At 38.9% G+C, this 22147-nt stretch overlaps 1 protein-coding gene across 3 annotated transcripts in view; it reads left to right on the forward strand.

Annotated features, from left to right (window-relative positions):
- The window catches only part of SMYD3 (SET and MYND domain containing 3), a 463587-nt gene that overhangs the window by 383753 nt on the left and 57687 nt on the right, over nucleotides 1–22147 (forward strand). For all 3 annotated transcript variants that reach the window (XM_048484814.1, XM_048484825.1, XM_048484833.1), the window contains 3 exons: nucleotides 1754–1821; nucleotides 2232–2334; nucleotides 7992–8102. In XM_048484814.1, coding sequence (XP_048340771.1) covers nucleotides 1754–1821; nucleotides 2232–2334; nucleotides 7992–8102 — 282 coding nt within the window. The remainder of the gene's footprint in view (nucleotides 1–1753; nucleotides 1822–2231; nucleotides 2335–7991; nucleotides 8103–22147) is intronic.

A 22147-nucleotide genomic window follows, 5' to 3' on the forward strand; every position in this document is an offset into this window, starting at 1 on the left:
AATTATAATTTTAAGTGTGTTTTTAATTGGCTGTTGTGGGCTTTCTGGGCTTCAACAATACATTATATTTTAATTGTTTAAAAAAGTTTATGTTTGCCACCTAGTGGACCCTAATTGAATGGAAAGGTGCTGGGGGGGGGGTGTCTTTTAAATAAATAAATAAATGTGCTTCTGAAATGTTCCTTTCATGGCCTTCTTAAAACCAGTGGTCATGCCATTTACTGAAGTACTGGAGTAACAATATAATCACGGTATATCTGAACACAGAGGGCAGAAGAGCAATAATTGCCTGTTTGGGAAATCCATCTCCAAGAAAAGGTGATTAGATGGAGCAGCCACAGAAAAGAAGGAATGCTTAACCTTTGGCTTACTAGCTACTCCAAATGTTTTTCTGCCTTACATTTATATCCTTTTGGATGCTGCTTTTCCTAGGTAGCATCCCACACACATGGGGCTCTTCTTTTACCAAACTGAGTGAATGTAACTGTTGGGTTTGGATACGAGAAGTTCCCCTATTTGGACTCACACCATTGTTCCATCTACTTCAGTATATTCTGCTCTGGTTGGCTTGGCTTTCCAAGGTTCTCAGGCTGAGAAAGGTGCTTCACAGAGCCTCCTTCCTGAGATGCTTCATCTGGAAATCACATTAAATGGTCTTGGACTCTTCTGCATGCAAATTTTGTGCAGTGATTGAGCTATGAACCCACCCCACAAAGCCCATTGGCTACTGCTCCAGCCATTTTTGAAACCCTCAGCTTAGATTGGTCTGCAAACCTATTGACTTGGGGTGCAAGCTATGAAGACAGATTAGCATTTCAGAGAAATTTAATTTTTTTTGGCCACCTACCTAGGGGGACTTATCCATCCTTTGTGTACTGAAAGGTCAAGTCAAACTTAGCTCATAAGTGTTGCCTGGAATTATGTTTCCAATAGCAGCAGGAGAGACATAATTAAGATGTATGATTTTTTAAAGTGACTGGAAAGTTTGAATGGGTTAAATAAATAACAGACTAATTAAAGTAGAGGTTTAGCTTTTAAAAATGCATTTTATTACTGTATGTATATTTATTTAAATTAACTTTGCTGTCAAGGACTGTGAAATTACTCTGTTGCCAGATTTTATGTTTTAATTTACAATTAATCTAACTTTGCAAGCATCCATAGGATGAAACTTCACGTGCAATGTTTTTTCTCATCAGGACCAGGAAATGGGACCTCAGCATTTATTTAATTTTGCCTTTTTTGTGCAACCTTTCAAAGGATAGTAGGTTTTTTTTACTGCTAATTAGTATAAATCTTTTGGGGCACTATGTTGCAAATTTAATAGTCTTTCTATTAGCAAACTTTATGAAAGGGACTTTATGAAAGGATAGAATAAAATCTCTTCGTGTTGGGGGGAAAAGAGTTTCTTGGGTAGGCAGAAAAAGCGTAGTTAATTTTCTTTTAAGCCCTAGTGGCTTGTTGAGGAGTAAACATTCTTATTCTCAGAATGTTAAGGCAAAGAGAAATGGGGAAATGAGCTTGTCAAAGTCACTCTGAAGAGCATATAGAAAAGATGGAGGTTGAGGAGATGGAATTTCCTTGCCCCCACTTCTCAGACTCTTGTGAGGAACCCCAGTTTATAATCAATGTATTGGGTTTGAAGACTATTTCATATTAATGCTTTCTATTTTGAAGATTTCTTTCACTCGGATACGAAGTTTTTAAATGACCCTGGTAATCCTGATCCTGGATTTTAACCTTGTTTTCACAGGTGACCTGTAACTGCTTCAGCATTAGTAATGGAGAGGTGCAGGATGTTGGTGTTGGCCTTTATCCCAGGTACTGTAGATATTCTTTCATTCACAGGCAATTAATTTTTACCCCTTTTCACCTCAGACTGCTGAAGTAGAGGGTGCAACAATGGAGAAAGAAGTTTGTAGATGAAAATAACTTGCAAGAAGATGCAACACAGTAGCAGTATTTTAGATAAAGTAAATAATTTTACGCATACAACTATATACTCTGTGGGTTTCCAACATATGGAAAAGAGTCATAAAAAGGGTACATTATATCTCCACATCCTTCCTTCTCATGGAACTAATTGCCATATGGCAAGATGGGGTTTGAGACAGTTTGAATCAAGCACAGTTATAGAAGTGGGTGGAGACAGAATCAGTAGTATTAAAATGACATCCTTGTCTGTGCTGGATAATTATTTTTATTAATCAAGACAGTTTTTCCTTTCCCAGTATGTCTTTGCTGAACAACAGTTGTGATCCAAACTGCGTGATAGTCTTTGAGGGTCGTCAGCTGTACCTTCACTCAGTCCGGGAGATTCAGATAGGTGAAGAGGTAAGGTAATTAACTTGTTCATCCTTCCCTCACAGACACCTACAGCAGCTGCATCTCGTTAAATAACTTCCAGACTGCAGGGCCACCAGCTCCAACACTTTGATGATATATTGATGCTACTTCCTATCACATAGCTATCAAAAAGAAAATGATAAAGGGAAACCTTTCTTCACACTGTCTGGGTCCCATAATCATTACTTCCCATAAATCATCAGCAGTTTTGATTAATTCCTCTTCCTCTGTTCCTCCTCTAGGCACTTAATTTTGTTTGTATTTGAATGCCTTTACCCTGATAAAAACACTTATGACACTTCTGGGTGGAACGCAGTATTCACTAAATCACTGCAACAATAAGCATTTGTCAAGCTGAGACTAGGCTGAAGCAGTAAAGCTTTCAATAGCAAGAAAGGTAACAAGGCAGGGGTTGTTTCCTTATTGGTTGTATTAAAAACGGCTTGGAGATATGCCCTTTAGTCATGATTAGTGTTTTTTTATCAGATAAATTCTTGACAGCATTTTCTGTTGAAAAGTGGGGATATCAAAAACATTCCTCTCCTTAAACGCAACCGGTGAAGGGGACTGTGATTCTGATTTCAAGAATATGACATCCTTCTTGACCATTCTCATTAGCTAATATTGGATTTCACATACAACCCCATTTAAGTTTGTTGCAATGTTAGCATACATTCTTTATGTCCTTATTTCTTTCCCCACTCTATTTTGTGTTATTGTTTCTCCCTTTGACAGTAAGGAGCTTATCTTGAATATTAACCCATTTTACACATGGCATTGTAGGAATCAATAGATTACAATTATGATAGGCCTGAGGACTTGTGCCACCCATTTGCATTGACCTCAGTAAGGTTTACGTTGAGGTAAAAATTACAATGTGAATGCTCTGAGAGCACATTGAAACATAGGAGCTGCTGACATAGATTGGCCAGGTGCTTTTTACAATAGTTCTTTACTGCTTTCCTTATTAAAAGTTGTAGCAGATTTTCAGTTCATGTGATCAGCAAAACTATTCCATAGAGAAGAGTTATTTTATTGCTGCAGCAACTAAATTTCCCAATAAAAACTATGCTAAGCTTTTAAGTCTTGCTTAAGAATAAACTCTTAGAGGTTCATTGCATTTTCAGCAATTACAAGTCAACATAGTTTCCAGTTTATTATCTAACCTCAATCAGCCTGTTGGCATTTTTGGAATTCTGAGAAAAAATAGTGGGTACTGCCACAAAGTGGGCACCATAGTGGTGGGATTCAAATAATTTAACAACCGGTTCCAGTGGTGGGATTCAAATAATTTAACAACTGGTTGTTTACAAGCACCAATTTAACAACCAGTTCTGCCAAAGTCATGCGAACCTGCTGAATCCCACCCTGCATAGGAGTTAGGATCAGTCACAAATTGCAGACTAAACAATTATACCTTCTGGGCTATTTCGAAGCACCTCTTTCTCCAGTAAGGTATAGAAAGCCAGGGCTAACTCTTTGCTTTGAGGAAGATATAATTGGGCAGGAAAGACAGTCATGGGCAAAGTGGTCTCCATGGGATACCAGGTAGCAGGTTGCTATTCTAAACAAACAACCTTACTCAGCTCTGACTCAGCTGACAGCAGTGTAGATCAAGGATGCAATGTAGGTATAAGCCGCAACTTAGCCTCTTCCTGCCACTCTACCAGCTGGAAGCAAACCAAGCTGTGAACACCTCAAGGCTCACCTGGGAACCAGCCAGCAGTACTGTTGGAATCAGACATGTTTGTTACCTTTTCCCATCTGCTGCCATTGTTGGTAGCAAGATGAGACTCATCAGATTGTCAGTATTTTAGTTCTTTCTCAAATAGTCAGCAGTGGCACAGCTTCCAGAAGAAACAGGAAAAAGCCATGCCCATCTTCTTCTCTTCTGCCACCAGTGGCTGGGAGAAGTCTGACCCTTATCATAACACCCACAAGTAACCACATGCTTTGCTAGGGCTAAGAATGATCCCAATGTTATTTACTTATTGCACTAATTGGTCTCAAAATGTCTGTTGTCCTGTTACTTGCTCATATTTCCTCAGAATTGCTTCCTTCCCTATACCTACATGGTGAATAATTGGTTCTTAATATCAGTACACCCCATTCCATGGAAGTCTTAAAGCCAGTCTGGCCATCTGCTGAAGCAACATGAGCCATGAAGTGGGGACTAGGAGTTCTTATACTTAATGGCCCAAAATGCTTGAGATATGCCTGGGGAAAAACACGGCCTGGAAACAGATGGCAATGTTCACTTCCACTTGTGAGAAATGAATATGAGCCCTAATGTCAACAGGAAATTCCCTTCCATGTGGTGATTCAAAAGTCTTCAATGGCTAGACATATTACTCAAATCTGTGTGGTCAAGGTCAAAACCTGAGGCTGATTCAGTTGTGCTTCTTTCTCTCTTTTGAAAATGGTGCTTTCCTATTGTGCCATCTGAGGTGACTCACTCAGTTACATTGTCAAGCATTTCCTGGCAATCACAGAACTACAGCAAAAGACCAGGAAACAAGCTGCTCTCCTGCAGTAGTGAAGAAGAAGTACTTCTCACTGAATGTTGTATATACATTTGAGATTATAACCAGGCCTAATCATAGGAACAGGGAAACCATTACAGAAATCAGCTTCAGTAATTTGATGGTCTGTTTCTAATTATGAAGCTACATAAGTCTCAAATTGCTCCCAGTCACTCAAAAGCAATTATAACACCTTTATCTTTCTAGGGTGGCAGTGTTTGGTTCAGTTTTTGTGGATTTTTGCTATTTCAAGCTCCTAGAGGCTTAACTCTTTATGCATTTCTTTTAAAAGAGGAAAATTATAATATTGAGAAGACCAAAATAGTTTGCATGGAGACTACTTTGATTCATTCAGAGAGAAACTGAACTATTACGACATTTTTAATTTTTCCCCCCCATTTACTAGTTGGATCTCACTGTAAAGACTTCTTCCAGTGACTCTGAATTAGACTGTTTCTGAGTAGCTTATTTGTGTTCAAATTGCCATTCACAGTTAGTTCTCCTAGAACCACCTTTGGCTGGTCTCCTGGGCTGGCTATCTAACTCCATGCACTTTAGCAATCTTCATGTTCAACATACACTACTCACATAATAGCTAGAGGACCTCAGATATTTCAGACCTCTCTGTACTGAATTAAAAACCTGTTAGGCAATGCTTGTCACATTTCATATCTTTAAATTAATACTCTTCTTGAGTTATCAGAACTGACAGACTAGCACATTAAGTTCACTATCCAACAACCTTTTATTAACCTTCTCTAATAAGAAGAATGCTAATGATTTTTAAAAAATGAAATGTAAACAGAAATTGGGGGAATCACATTTTGTAAAAGCAGATATTCCTTTATCAGCATCAGCGTGAGCAATGTTTTACAAGAATTGAGGCTGTATTGAGAAACCTCACAATATTTAATGGAAACAGTGATAAATGGAATTGAGGAGGATTCAGCCAGATTTTCCACTCAATCTTGCCCTACTCCCCTCCTTACCACTGCTCCGGCCTCACTGGGTGTTTATTTATTTATTTAAAACATTTGTTAGCTTCCTTTCTTATGGAGCTTCTGACAGCTTGTTTACATTTGTTAAGTGCCGACAAGTCACTTCTGACTCATGGTGAACCTATGACTCAATATTTTCCCAAAGGTCCTATTTTTAACCACCTTGCTCCAGTATAGCATACTGAGGGACATGGCTTCCTTTATAAAGTCAGTCAATTTCATGCTGGGGTTTTCCCTTTTCTGCTGCCTTCAACCTTTCCTGCCATTATTGTCTTTTCCAGTGAGTCTTATTTTCTCATTATGTGACCAGAGTATGATAGTTTCAATGTAGTCATTAGCTTCTAGAGAGATTTCATGCTTGATTGATCTAGAACCCCTTATTTGTTGGAGAGGGGGGTTGGTAGTCACTGGTATCCATAACACTCTCCTCCAATATCACATTTCAACAGAATCTACTTTCTTTCTGTCAGCTTTCTTCATTGTCCAGCTTTTATATCCATAGTAACAGGGAATACTACAGCATAAATTAACTTGATCTTGGTTGCCACTGACACATTCTTACACTTAAGAATTTTTTCTAGCTCCTTCATGGCTGCCTTTCGTAGTCTGAACCTTCTTCTGATTTCTGGGTTCCAGTCTTCCTTTTGGTTAATGATGGAGTCAAGGATAGAAAGTCTTCAACAATTTCAATTTCCCAATAGTCCACCCTAAAGCTCAATAATATTCCAGTGGTCATTACTTTTGTCTTTATATTCAGCTATAGTCCTGCTTTGACACTTTCTTATTTAAATTTCAGCAGTAGTCCTTTCAAGTCTTCACTATTTTCTGGCACTAATTAGTATCATTGGCAAATAACTTAAGAACAAGCCAGCTGGATCAGACCAGAGTCCATCTAGTCCGGCTCTCTGCTACTCGCAGTGGCCCACCAGGTGCCTTTGGGAGCTCACATGCAGGATGTGAAAGGAATGGCTTTGTTAATTGTTAATGTTTTTTCCCCCAGTTTTCAGTCCACCTTTATCTAAATCTAATCCAGCTTTTGTTATATGTTTTACATATAGATTGAAGAGCTATGGTGATAAAATACATTTTTGTCAAACATCTTTGCCAACTGGAAACCATTCTGTTTCTCCATATTCTGTCCTAACGGTATCTTCTCATTCAGAGTACAAGTTGCACATCAAAACTATCAGATGCTGTGGCACACTCTTTTACTTTAAAAACCAGCCAAGCTTTCCACTGTCCACACAGTACAAGGTTTTACTGTAATCGAGACAGCTTACAACATGAATAAAATATATAATCCTCCCTTTACAATGATGCATGTCTGCACTCACACCCTCAAAACAATTCCTGGCTACCATTATGTGATTCCCCTCCCCTTTTTTAGTTCTGTTGAACTGATGCTTCACAGCCTCTTGCTGCATTTCTATACTCTTCGTATACTTGATGCTTTGAGTATAAAACAGGGGTAGGGAACCTGCGGCTCTCCAGATGTTCAGGAACTACAATTCCCATCAGCCCCTACCAGCATGGCCAATTGGCCATGCTGACAGAGGCTGATGGGAATTGTAGTTCCTGAACATCTGGAGAGCCGCAGGTTCCCTACCCCTGGTATAAAAGAACAAACGGAAATGCTGCAGATAAACAGGTGAGTGGGAACTGAGTGAGCTCAGAAAAAGGTGTCGAGGAGGAAGTTCAGGGAGCAGAGATGCGTGGGCAGTGTAGTAAATAAGTTGAGCAGCAACTGAAGGAGTTTTGAAAAATGTTTCAAATAGAGAATTGTTTTAAAAGGAGATTCATTTAAAATGTTTTGAGGTTGGAAATAAAATGTTTTGGGAACCAAAGGGAGTAAAAGCAAGGTGGAACTCCATGGAGGAAACATTTTATTTCCTGCCTCAAAATGTTTTAAAAGGTTTGTGCGGAAAGTTCCATAATCTAGTACTATGTTTGAATAAGGTGGTTCTGTTACTCTTTGTGGATGATTATACAATTAAGAAACCCTTGCAAAATTAAGAATCCTATGTAGTTGTCTCTAACTAAGATGTATAATAGTACATTTAACTAGTATGCATAATTTAGTCTGTTTGTCAAAATGTAACTCTCTTCCCTGGTTAATTGTGTGCAGCTCACCATCAGCTATACTGACACAATGATGCCCAGCACTGAACGTCGGCAACAACTGAAGCGTCAGTATTGTTTTGAATGCAATTGCCATATGTGCCACACACATAGCAGGGTAAGTTTGGTAAATCAGTCTCTGGGCAGCAGTGGACACTGATGTAGTGGTTAAGAGCAGATGGACTCTAACCGGGTTTGATTCCCCACTCCTCCACATGAGCGACAAAGTCTTTTCTGGCAAACCAGATTTGTTTCTCCACTCCTAGGCTCCATTCCTGTCTAGTCACAGTTATTCAAAACTCTCTCAACCTCATCTACCTCATAAGGTGTCTGATTTGATAATACTCCTTTGTGTAACTAATATTAGAGGCAACATATCTGTACTGTCCTCAGCTGAGAGCCTCAAAAAATTCTCAAGGACTGTTTCATAGTAATTAAGGACATTATCTTCTTATCTGTCTGAATATATTCCTATCATTTGGATGAGCTCAGCCAAGGCATAATGAGAACCTGTAGGATTTCCTAGTGAAAGCTAAACCTGTGTCTTGTCAAGATGAATTCCGTAACAACTCTCTGCCTTTTAAAATGTATCAGATCATCACACATGGCCAAACCCAGCTGCCATGTGTTCATCTCAGTTTTGTCCTTTGTGTACATCTATCAAATTGTCAATTCAATTACAGTGATTTCTCTTTACAAACTTTTAATCGGTGGGTTACAAATTTCATAAAGCTTATTTGATCTACATGCAATTTGTGAAACAAACTCTTCTGTACAATGATGCCAGATTTATTTTAGCTCTTTAGTCTTGCAGCCCACATCTCTTTTGGGACAGGCTGGAATATCCCTCTCCACTGTAGTCTTATGAGTAAATTCATATATGTGGCTATTGAAAAATCAGTTGGTAACCAGTTTTCTGTCACAGCTGTTATCTGAGATCTGTACACATAAATTCATGTTCACTTGTATCATTGAAGGCAATTTTAGAAAATAATGTTCAAGACAGTCATGAGTGCAGCATGTAGTAAAGTATAATATTGCCTGATGAGTGTTTATAACTTTGTCTTAAAATTTATTTGTCCAGGAGCTCTGTAGTTTATTTAGCATTGTATTTTTGTTTTGAATGACTTTTGGTGATTCACAACTTTGAAGCATAGCAATTGCCACAGAGTATCAGTGGCAAGGGTGAGAAAGCATATATCAGCAAGCTTGATCAGCTGATTTTGAACACATCTCCCAAGGAGTGTGGGCCCACTTCTCCCCAGTACAGGAACAGGGACATTTGCCATTCAGTGCTGAAGGAAATAAATCCACAAACCTTGACAGTGTGCCCTCCACCCTGCTAGGGAGGCATCAGTGGTTGCCAAAATGTCCAAGGGTGGTGACCCACACAGCAGCCCCTTTAACCGGTTATTATTGTCCTGCCACCATTTAAGGGATTTGAGGACATACCTGGGGATAGATAACTTGCACTATTGTGAGTCAATACTGATTCTGAACGACCTTACAAATTAGTTCTGTAAGGTCTGTATGTGAAGTCTGGCAAAATGTGCAGTGGACGTTGCCAATGCCATCAAGCCCAAAAGCTTTTGAATAGTGATGCTCTTTGAAAACTATTAAGTTGGAATCTGGATACCAGGTTCCGGATAGCCCAAGCCTTCGTACACGGGAGGAGTGCCTGGCCAATTTCTCAGAAAGCAGTTTGGATTTGGCATTGTTAAATACCAGCCCTAGGGTCTGAAACATGTGCAACGTGGTTGTTAGCTGGCTCTGTAGTTCGTCTGAGGAGTGGGAGACAAAGAGCCAATCATCCAAGTATGGAAAGATTGTGCAGCCTTCAAGGACAGGTACTCCATCACCACTGCCATTACCTTAGTGAACATCCTTGGGGCAGATGAAAGGCCAAACGGTAGGATGCAAAACTCACAGATCAGGTCCACCACTGAGAACCTGGGGTATTTTGCAGTGATTTTCATGGATGGCTACCTGAAAATATGTATCCTTAAGATCAGTTACTGCAAATGAATCACCCTTATCCAGTAAGAGAATGATATCATACATGGACAGCAAATGACTAGGATTTACACTGCCACCAGGGTCATTTTATGATATTTTTAGCTGTTGATTATGTAAAGTGTTTTGTATGACTGTTTAATCACATATGCTATCTGCCCTGAGGCTGGCTAAAGCTGGGGAGGGCAGGATATTAAATCAAATCAAATAAACAATAAAATGCAGAGTTTTCAATGGGCAATGGACTTATTAAGACCCCTCAGATCCAGTATGGGTCTTTGACCCCATCTTTTTATGAATAACTAAGTACAGTGAGTAGAAACCCCTCCCAGGGGAAGCATGTGGCACTTGTCTTATTGCACCCTTACCCAATAAGAGTGTTCATTGTACAGAGTGAATAATATTTCCTGCTTAGGATTCTAGAATCCCATCCAAGATTCCCAAACTATTCATAGCAAGGAAAGCTATAACTGGTTCTCAAAAACAGTTCCTTCAGAGCTGTGTAGTGCATATTCCATCATTTGTTTTTAACAACAGAGTTATAGATTGTATTACATCAGCCAAAATGTTTCAAAGGGAGACTCCAGCCAGCAACTGATGAATTGGAATTTATATATAGATGGACTTGGACTGAGAAGGATTTGGGATATATACTGAGCTCACTACAAAAAGCAATTGTTCATCCTAAGATGTTATCTACATTGTTCACATTCATGTAACTTGGAAGTGGTCCACACTAGTGGTACATTCTAGTTGGAAGAGGCCCATAGCTCCCCTGAGTGTTTTGATTCGTCTTGTTTTCATCTGGCTACATTTAAGAAGGCAAACAGGACAGTTCTGTTTCAGAGGGTATTTGAAGGAGAGTGAACTGTTCTGCAGATCTACCTCTGTGGTTTTAAATCTTTGTGTTTTATCTGTTAATGGATTCTTATGTTTTATGTTCATATGACTTGCTGTTGCATTGTCTTGAGTTCAAGCAAATAAGATGGAAGATAAATGCTTTAGGTAACTAAACACATCTGAGAATCCAGACTAAATTTTCCATTAATGGAAGGGTTGGAGTAACTTCTACCAATCCCCCCTTCCTGCTGCAGGCACCCAATTTACCTCTCATGCTGTTCACAAGGGTCCCTTGTACCCCAGGAGGAGCATTTCAGGATTGTCTTTGAACTGCAATAGGATAAGGAAAGGCAGGAATGTTCCAGTCTACTGACTGAAGTGCCTTGAATGAACAGAAAATTTAGTCTGGATCACACTTCTTGGATCAGGCATTATGCTGTGATGTCAATGCTAGGGGTGAGATGACTATGAATCAAGCTATATTGCAATCTGTGGTGCACTGACAATCCATATCCACCTTCACAGTATGTAAGCTTGCCATTCTCCCACGTGGGGCTGCCCAGAGGCCCCAACTATGAAAAGCAGTGTTGCTTACCATAACTATTCATCTAGTGGTCCTCTGTGCAGGCACATGTCCCTCCTACCTTCCCTGCTAACTAAAACATGCCGATGGCCTGCACAAGCACAGTCCACATGTGCTTGCACAGAAGTCTACTAGATAAACAGTTAACATAATCAATGCTGTGTTTCCTCTGGATCAAGTAGCCCTATTCACAAGTTACAGTGAACACATATACCGGTACATCCTTCATGTACATGTTTACATTTGTTTGTAATAGCCAATGTGAGTTCACTTTACAAATGAAACTGGATGAACAAACAGCTTCAAACACATATTCAGGTGTACATTCATTGAATGTTACAGAATAATTACTCAACACATGTATAAAGGAAAATCAAGTACACCCTGTACATAGTTTGTACATATGTTCACTGCAACTTATGTGCAGGGCTAATTTCACCTCTTTTGCTACATTTTGCTAGGGGAATGATGCAGGGCTAGTTGCTTGAGATACTGGTAATCTGTTCTAATCACAGTATTAGTGCCTAGAGCACATCCTTTCTCTGTAACCAGGGTTTTGTCCATGGAACATAAGATCATCTTCTGCAAACATGTTCAAAATGTCAAGCTGCCCACCTGAAGAGCTGGCTGCTGATTTTCTGAGCAAATGAAAGCAAAAGCAACAAAGATGATAATGATAATGACATGAATTAAAGCAACAGATTTACTAGCATCTCCATCGGTGAGGAAAACATTATTAAAATATCCGGTTTAAGTTCTATAGAAATGCCAAATTCTGCTTCAAGTCATTTTTAAATAAGAACAGAAGTTTTAATATTTTGCTTTTGGAGCATTTCAGATAAGGAGTATTCCTCCAGACCCTTCCATTAAAACAAGATTTCCTTAGTCTTTGAACTCACTATTAATTTACCAAGTAAATATCATTAGGGGAGAATTGTGGATTCTTTGCCAGTAAAGGAATACTTTGTTTTGTCTTCAAACAGGCTATTAAATGCTTAGCTTTCACATCAGTTACCTCCACAAATTATGATATCATATTGCATAGAATGAGTAAGTCATCCTCATCATTTTAGAAACCCACCTCTTAAGTATCTGCTTTTCCTATTTGAGATAACAAAACAGATATCGTAAACACACACAAACACTTACCTGTCACATTCTGTAATCTCTGGCAGCCCAGTTCACCATCCTGCTCATGTGCTGTGTAGTGTAACCTCTTGGGAACAAAACAATAACAAAACATTTTTAGAAACTTCACTGGGGAATGAAATGTAACTGTAGCTTCATCCATGTCATCTGTTTTTGCCCAGAATTTGAGGGTTGTTTCTATAAATTAAGCAGAAAAAACCTGCACAGTTAAGTAATATCATGCCCCCAGAGAAGCTCTTACTATTTTATTTATTAAGTCTCAGTTGTCCCTATAGCTAGTATGGATTTAGTTCCTTTTGTATAGTGTTCTAAGGGAGGAAACTGTAGTTAGACCCTTTAAGAAGCCCCCTAGAGGCAACAGCCTTGCAGTCTTCCTTATTACCCAGTAGTGCTCCTGTTTAGTTAGTTTAGTCTAAAGTGCCAGTGGAGCTGGAAGGCTGCAATATCTCTTACGCTTAAAGTGTATAAGGAGCATAAAAGTCTAAGGTGTATAAAGAGCATTAAGTCTAAGGTATTACAGAAAGTGAAGTCCAGATAGAGGACACTGAAGGAACCAAGAGAAAGCACAGACAAAGAGGACTTTCTTGGAAGAAGTCAAGAAAGAATCAAAGTCTCAAGCTTCAAGTTGTTCTAGTCAAGCAAGTACTTTATTTTAGTCAGACCCTGGGAGAAGTAGGGTCTCAATTCTTATAAGCAATAAACTTCTTCTTTTTTTAACTGTTGCACCTTTGCCTGAGTCTCCCACTCTGTTCTGGCCGAGTACAGGGCACCTAGAATATTTTACTTGTGGAACAGAACAGTATGTATACAATGTTTGGTGACTGCTGCAGCCTCAGTTATTGCTACCACATTGTCCTTGGTTTATAGTATCTGTTGACAGGTTTATAAACTACGGCTGTAAAGTTCAGTGATTTAGGGGAAAGATTTATAGAAACTGAAATCTTGACAATGTCCTAATGTCCCACACATGTGGATGTTTACGTGAAGTGTAATTGCTGATGGCATTAAAAAGATGGCAAACATTTTGAATGAAGACAATCCATAAACCAACTGCCTAGTTTTGCACAAGATATTAAACAACCAAGACTTCTTGCTTGTTTTGTTTCTTTATTCAATGTATTGCTTTTTAAACCAATATTCTGTTCTAAAGGCAAGGAATGCAAGGCCTCATCCAGTGCCTATGGCATTGGCACAGCCACCTTCCTCTCTCTCTCTCTCTCTCTCTCTCTCTCTCTCTCTCTCTCTCCCTCTCTCCCCTTCTCTCATACACACACGCACGTGCGCACGCGCGCACTTGCTAATAGCACTTGCTGGGAATAAGGAGCACTGTTTCCTAGCAACTACATTCTTGCTGAAAAACAGCAAGAATAGGAGAGCTTGCTGAGGTAACATAATCTGGGTGATTGTGTGACATCTGTGCACCCCATCCAGGAAAAGATGAATCCCTAGAAGAGCCTAACATGTGTATCATGATTATTTACAAAAATGAGAAAGCTACTGCAGCACATTAAATCATATTGTTGTATTCATATTGTTGTGGTCTTACGAATAAATCACTTTTCTGGAAGCCTTGCTGGTACTGATAGGGATCTGCTGCATTACATGAAACCTCATCATTTTGGCATGCATTTCAGAAGAGCTGAGGATTTTTTTAAAAAGTTGAATGGCACTAGAAGTCCAGGAGTCATTTCTAATATCAGGTTTCAATTGTCACCCCTTCTGCTTCATCTCCTCTGGCTTCTAGGATTTATCATGGGCAGAGTCCAAAGTCTCATAAAGAACAAGCGAACCTTAATGAATGAGATTCAGACATCAGTTCCAATGGTGGTTTACCTCTCCTGATTGTTGTAAATCTATGTTCTCAAAGGGTACTGGTCACACAATGGGCGTAAATAAATTGGAGTGGGCTGTGGGTCCAAGGGGTTACAGCAAACAAATCATAGTTCAGATAAATAAATGGAGCACCATAAAGTCTGCCAGAAATTCAAGTTCACCCGGAAATCTGGTGTTAATATGGCATGACAATTTGGCAAGCTTAAGCAAGACTGGAATTCAAAACTTTCCCGAGAGTCTGCTTTTGGAATCATTTGAGAGGAACAGAATATCATTACATACAAAACCAAGAGTCTAGAAAGCAACATACATCGTTTAGTACATGCTTTAATCAGACACTTTTGTACCAAAGGAATGGACTTTGCAAATCAGACTCATCAGGATGAGTTATGAGATGACATTCTCCCAGACTCATTCCATTCCTGCCTTCTAAAGAACCCAAGCACTTCTTTTTGCTTGACAAATGGAATATGACCATTTTGACAGCTTGACCCTACTGAAACAACAACCAACCAGTACTTATGCCTTCAGTTTTTTGTTTTTATTTTTTAAAACATTTTGTTTCATAAAAATGCTATTTCAGAATGGTAAGAATATTGGTAAAATTGGTAAAAACACTTTGCGAGCTTCCTTTGCATCTACAAGCAAATGACATATATGTCTGAACATTTTTGGTGAAGAGCAAATGTGAGACTAAAGGAACTCAAGGGCATTTTGTATCCTATCAGCCCTAGAACAACCATCATTGTAAGACAACTGATTGCACTCTGAGGACTGAAGTTAACAATGGGTTTGGTTGATACTTGTGTTTGCATACACAGCAGATCCAAATTCAAGGTTCTATGGGTCTTTCAGGTCCATTTAAATTTGGCTCAACATTATGCTTTATGTATTACATTTTTTCACTGTATATAGTCATGGAAATTGACTAATGTGTGATGCAGTTATCAGTAGTTGCTTGTTCAAAATCCTGATGGAATTAATCTAATGACTCAATCTCCAATTGTATAATAGTGTGACTCAAAGGCCATTTGCCCATTAGGAGGAGAAATGTGAATGGGCTGAGTTTTGACAATGTATTTAGCTAATTAACATGGGAAGTCATGTATGGAGAACACTGAAAATGAGCTGTGATCTAAATGAGAAACAAAGCATGGTAGAGTTACAGTGCTATTTAGAATGAAATACATCTATTTGACTATGTAAATATTTTGGTAGAAGCATCAGACTTCTTGAGATATGGTTCAATTACACGAAGGTCATTAGAATAGTGAGAAATACATAGCTGACATTTTTTCTGGGTTAGCTGCTTAGTTTCAATGCAGTGCACATGATAGATTGGTTCAATAATATGCTCATATTGCTCTAGATGCTGCTTAAATACAAATATTAAACAATGAAGATTAAATTTCTTTTGACAGAAGCATGATCAGTTCTTCTGCTGCAGGTTCATTTGTTGAGGAAGCAAGATGGGATAAGTGCAAAAAGTCTAGGTACTGGGCATGTTGGTATGAGCAAGTGTGGAGGAAAGGAAGTTTTCTTTAAAGCTAACTGTCAAATATTGCTTCATATATTTTGTCCCCAAAATATGTTATGCATTGGTACCTTTCCTGAATTTTAAAAAATCTGCCTATCTCTTTTACTTATGGAGATAGAAGGTAAAATATTCAGGTATTATTTATTGGGTTTGTTCAATAAGTACTATATTTAGCTCATTCAAAATGCAGTGGCAGTTTGTCCAAAATGCAGCAGTCAGTTATTATTGAGGAGGAATACCAGGATTGTTATCACTCCAGTGCCAAAAGATCTGCACTGGCTGCCCGTTGTTTCTGGGCACAATTCAAAGTGGTGGCTTTTACTTGTAAAACCCTAAATGGCTTCAAGCCAGGATACTCGAAGGACCACCTCCTCCTGTATAGTCCAGTTTGCCAGTTTAGACCTGCATCACAAATCTTGCTCTCACATTCAAAACTACCATCTTTTCAAGAAAATAGTGAAACTTCCCTCATTGTTCAGTGTTTTGGCAACAGGGTGAAAATGTGATGACTGAGATGCATTGATAGTGTGATCTGAAGAAGAATTAGACTCTTCTAAACCCATTGACTTCATTTAACTTAGAAGGATGTAATTCCATTCAGCACTTCAGTGCTTGCCACTTGCTTTATTTTTATCATTTATATTTGTTTTTATAAACCTATAGGTTTGTGTTTTTTATTATCAAAGGTTTTTGAAATGAAATGAGCGGTTTTGTAAAATGTTAATATACAGCATACTTGGCCTTTGATTAAAAGTGTTCTCTGATCTCAATAAATTTTGTCTTCGCTCCCCATGGTGGTAATATACCCAGATCTTTTTAGAGGACTGCATTTTTTAACCTGTAATTTTGTACTGTACCTGTACAGTATGATGAGTTGGATTCCACAACCATACTTTGCAGTGCAGTTCTTTTGTACAGATGCAAGAGTCTCTGCTCTTCTTTGAGTCAATGTCAGGCTGCCTTTGTGCATGAGGAAAGCACTGCCATTAGTGGAGCAGAGAGGTAATATCCAAGCCCATGAAATCACATTGATGACAGTTGTATTGAAGAACAACAGAAAATGCAGATAGAGCCTCTATTGTTGGAGGTGGCAGTGGTAAAAAGTTCTGAATCTACAAGTCTACCTCAAGAGAAAGATCATAATCGAACAGCAGCTGAATATCGTTGGGAAAAAATAATATTTTGAATTGAAACCTTTAGGAAATTCAGGAAAGAATTGAGTATTCATTTGCATACCCTAACATTCAGTTAGTTGTATTCAACATTAGAAGAATATCTGCAAAATTGGTCATTATTTACTGCTGAGAATAGCCTGTAATAATTCTTTCAGTGCCAAATGCTTCATGGTAATTAAAGTACTGACTCGATTAAATGATCAAGAGACCTTAGGCCTCCCATTTGTTTATAGTCCAGTAATCTCAGCAGCTGTGAATACCCAAGTCCTTGTTAAAAATTTAAGCCCCTCAGTTTCATGGGGAAGGTTCTCTTGCCAATTTTGTATGCTGGGCATACTTACAAAGTAAAGTACATTCATTGGTAGATATAGATATTTGGCCATCAAGTCTCATCTGACTTATAGAACACCCTGGTGGGGTTTTCAAGGCAAGAGACATTCAGGGGTGGTTTGCCATTGCTGAGTTATGCGTCATGACCCTGGTATTCCTGGTATTTGGAGGTCTCCCATCCAAGTACTTGCCAGGGTTGACCCTACTTAGCTTCTGAGAGCTCATGAGATCAGACTAACCTGGGCTATCTAGGTCAGGGATGAGGCCTTATAATAGTCACGCTGGAATTTCTTTTAGATGTTTTAACAAATGATTAGTTATTTTTACTTCTATCTTTGCCCTGTTCCCACAAGCCCTTATTATTCAAATGGAATGTAGCACAAATGAAAATATGTTGAATTGTGTCACTAGTGTGTGTTCCATCTTTAACAGTAAGATGCACTTTCTCATGTTGTATTGGACAATCCACCCATGTGGTCCCACCTAATGTAAACACACCATTACCAGAGAAAGAGTCAAAACCTCCTTGTATGGTTTTTGGAGAATAAATGTAGGTCTTTTCGTTTTGATTGTCTGAAGTACCAATCAAGGAGAGCTGGAGCATATATTCTTTGTCACAATTTCCAAAATATATGGTAGAGAACATGACTTGCATTTAGGGTTCTGTCTCTGTGGTACCTGTGATAGCTTCATTTCATAATATCTCAGCAGGGCTTGGAAAGGACCTCGCTGGAGGCACCATGTCTGTGGAATGCCCTTCTCCTTAAGGCTGTCCTTTTGACTACCCTTTTAAGTGCTAGGCCAAAACATTTCTTTTGTCCCAGGCTTTTAGTGAGGGGTTGGGGTATTTTACACTTTTATAACCTTCTTGTAGCCTGAGAGCTGCTGTAGAGCTGCTGTATAATTCACTAAGGATGGAATGGGTGGTGATGACTCACTTCTAACCAATCACCGCACCATCGATCCTGGTGTTCCAGTGCCCCATACACCCTTCCCCCACCAAAGAACAAGCAGGGCAGCAGCACCAAAACACCCTCCTGTCTGGCCCAGCACCATCCCTCTCAGTCCCCCTACCCACCCTCTAAAAAAAACCCATGTCAACCCCTGTGGGGCAACAGCAGCAAGCCGCCTTCCTGCCTGGCCTGGCATTATTCCTCCCAGTCCCCTGCCAGCCCTCCCTCCCATCAAAACCCAAGCTGGACCCAGTCCCTTCTCCCCCATCACATGCTCACCCACATGCCTGGCACCAAGACCCACCTGACAAGGATGATGAGCAGTGGCAGTAGTGGGCAGGCCAAGGAGCAGTGGCCTTGGGTAAGCCTTTACCCACAAACTGCTTTTCTAGGGTCCATTTTATTTTGTTCCACAATGGGCTTTATTCTAGTAAGAACATGAAAACTATGTTGCACTGTGTCACTTGGCTACTTTCTCTTTTGTCTAATTATTCTGTATTTGGAACACAAAGACCGAAGTGTTCCATAATAAAATCCACAAAGTATCTGTATAAAAGAGCTTAGAAGGAAGGTTCAGTTAAAATATCAAAATAAAATAAAACCATCCTAATCTAATTAATAGGAGCTTTGGATAAAACTACCTTTTAAAACAATAAAAACAATATAAAGTATCCATAAAATCAGATAGGAACGACTGAAAAATAGCTTAGAATTGCAATAGCTGGGAGGCAGTATTTCTGTCTCATCACCGTCTTGAATCTCTTCCATAAGAACGTAAGAGCCTCGCTCGATCAAAACCAGTGTTCCATCTATTCTGGCAGCTTATTCCACACAGTGGCTAACTCTAGCAGAACACTAAGGCGGAGTCTGAATGGGTCAAAAACAGTGGTGTGAAAATGGTGTAAAATGGTTTAAAACTGTGTAAAAGAGTTCACACCGTGTTCACACTGTGTTTTTGGCCCATGCGGAATCAGCCTTAAATTCAGAAGTTTACCTCCCTTTGATCACCATAGCTACTAGCCACTGTTTCCACAAATCTCCCCAATCCTCTTTATAGCTCTGTGTGCCACATCCTCTGGCAGTGAATTCCACATTTTAATTCTAACTGTGTAAAGAAGTATTCTCTTTAGTCCGTATGAATTTTATTTTAAGCTGCTAAATGTTTTGTGCTGTTTTTGTTCTCTGGTTGAATTTTAAATAATTTATTAATTGTTAACAACTTCTATGGAATTTGATGTTTGAATTATATTTTACATTGTAAGCTGTCTCAAGCCGGCTATTTCTAAACAAATAACACAAAAAGAACATTTGTCCTTTACTATTTTTGCTTCTTAGTTTGTAATGAAATAACCTCCTCGTTAGTTTGTGATGGATAATTTTAGTTCTAAAGCAGTAACTTTTGTGTTAGATTCAAACATCAATTCAGTTTTGCAAATAAGTCCTTAATATTAGTAGACACAAAAGTACTAGCTATCCTGTATATTGTATACATGCATTGTGTACATGGTGACCACTCCAGTTACTGGAAAGAAAAAGAGAAAGGGGAAAAAATCTTCCTGTTTACAAATGCATGCTTGCCTGTAAGTGTTTTTACTAAACATAGATGGCAGTGTATAAGCCAAGGAATTCATGATTACTTAGAAGTATTTCCGACTGTGATCAATTGGGCTTATTCCTGGATAATAGGATTTCAGCTTGAGTCTTTGGCCATTTATGCATGCAGTGCTTACCTCGCAGCTATGTGCTCCGCAGTAGGTTCTCCCCCCTCCTTTTATTTTGTTCAAATGGGAAAAACTCACTGTAAAGCATCTGCAGTCAAGCTGATCTGCCATTTGGCCTGTCCCCCACTTTCTTGTTCAGTCCATGCAGGAGAAACTGTTATTGTGTGGGCAAGGAAAACTGGGAGGAATGAGAAAATCCAAAGAAAGGGAAATGCATATTTATTCTGTTTGCTTTCTCTTTGCTTTCCTTGGGAAGTTGCACTTTGAGAGCTTTCAAAAAACACAGACATTCTCAGATCTGAGAGGGGTAAATCTGTCTGTAACCATTAGTCCAAGCCAAAGGAAATATACTCTCAATGTGAAAGAGGCCACAGGTGCATAAAAGCCCTATGGAACCTGAAACTTACAATTCCATGATCCCTTGCAGGAAGAATTTTTTTGCTAAAATTTTCAACTAGCATGAAACTTTTCAAAGCTCAAAAGTTATAGAAGGAGAAGCCATTTAAATGTTCACAATGTGCTTACATATAAAAAGAAAGCCTCTGTGTGTTCATGATGTAGTTATTTTTTACCCAGATCAAAACTGGTTAACATAGGAAGTTTCTTGAAGACCTGCCAAACTGAAATTGGTGACTGAAGGAAATAATATAACTGCTGCTAAGCCTACCTTGCTATTCTAAATGATATGGTTGCCTCAGGGAGGGGAAATAGTTTTTCCCCACATGGATGAAAAACTACCACTGGCACTCCTTCCTGAAACCTCTGAATACCTCATGATTGAACTGGGATTCTGACCTACATAAAGTCGCTTGGAATGAGTCATTTCATGAATGTCTTTGTCCTAGTACTTCTGTGCTCTGGGATGAAATTAAATATTGTTCTAGCTATTAATCATTGCCATGATTTTCCATAATTCCTACTTCAGGATCACTTTGCATGAGTGACTGGTTTAGTCATATCACATGGCTCCAGATTTTTAGAGGAGACAATTTATTTGTATTTATTGTATTTATTTGGATAGACTCAATTAGTCTGAAAAACAAAATTGCCTTCTCCTCTGCAGCTTCTCTTGGCTACTTGAAAGGATGATTGTTTTATGCTCTACCTGAAGGATGAAGCCAGCAACTAAAAATAGATAAGTGGCACTCTTAGTAAGATACCCTGTTACGTTATAAAAGCTTGCAGTCTAAGCTTCATCTTTGGTTTTCTTTAACAGCGAGGATGAAATGGTACTATCAGATCTCTCATGGAAATCATCGACCCAGTGCCTTTCTGCACATTCAGAAAAAAAGAAGGTGCTTCAACAGCATTTGATCCTTAGCACAATGCAAGCTGAGATCCAGTATTCTTTTCCTATATGAAGAATTGAGGGAGGAATGGCCTTGAAGTAGAAGATTAGCTTGCACATGTGAGAACAGGCTTATGTGTGTGTCTAAAAAAAAAAGAGGGACATGGATGTGAGCTTGATAGAGTGGAAGACTGAGGAATTTTTTTTTAAATACCAATGTAGACTAAAGGTACATAAAATGATAGAGCCACTGGGCTGGCATGGCTCCAGAACACATTTCATAGTGTGAAAGTACACAGATACCAGAGATCTTTTTAAAAAGAAAAATATATTTTCACAATTTTAAAGATAGCAGGATGGATTAAGCATGAAAGCAAGAACTGTGTCACATTTCTTTTGAATGCAAGTGCGTTTTTATGTTGAACAAGTATGCAGTTTTTAAGCCCTCTTCCCATTTTTTAAGCAAAACAATCTCAGCAGCAAGGTGATAACTACAGTCAGACTACATGTATGTATTTATTTATGTTATTTATTGTCTGCTTTTCTCACTGATACTCAGATTATATAATGTAGATCAGAACAATCAATAGGGTAAGGGGACATCTAATAAACAATGGTATAGGACTAAGAAATCTGAAACAAGACATAAATATTAAACAAAGCAAGAAATAGTTTCTTGTGAGCAGAAATATTATGCATGAGGGCAAAATGAGAACATACATCAACAGATGATACCCATTG

This window comes from Sphaerodactylus townsendi, linkage group LG01 (genome assembly GCF_021028975.2).
Source record: "Sphaerodactylus townsendi isolate TG3544 linkage group LG01, MPM_Stown_v2.3, whole genome shotgun sequence".
Lineage (NCBI taxonomy): Eukaryota > Metazoa > Chordata > Lepidosauria > Squamata > Sphaerodactylidae > Sphaerodactylus > Sphaerodactylus townsendi.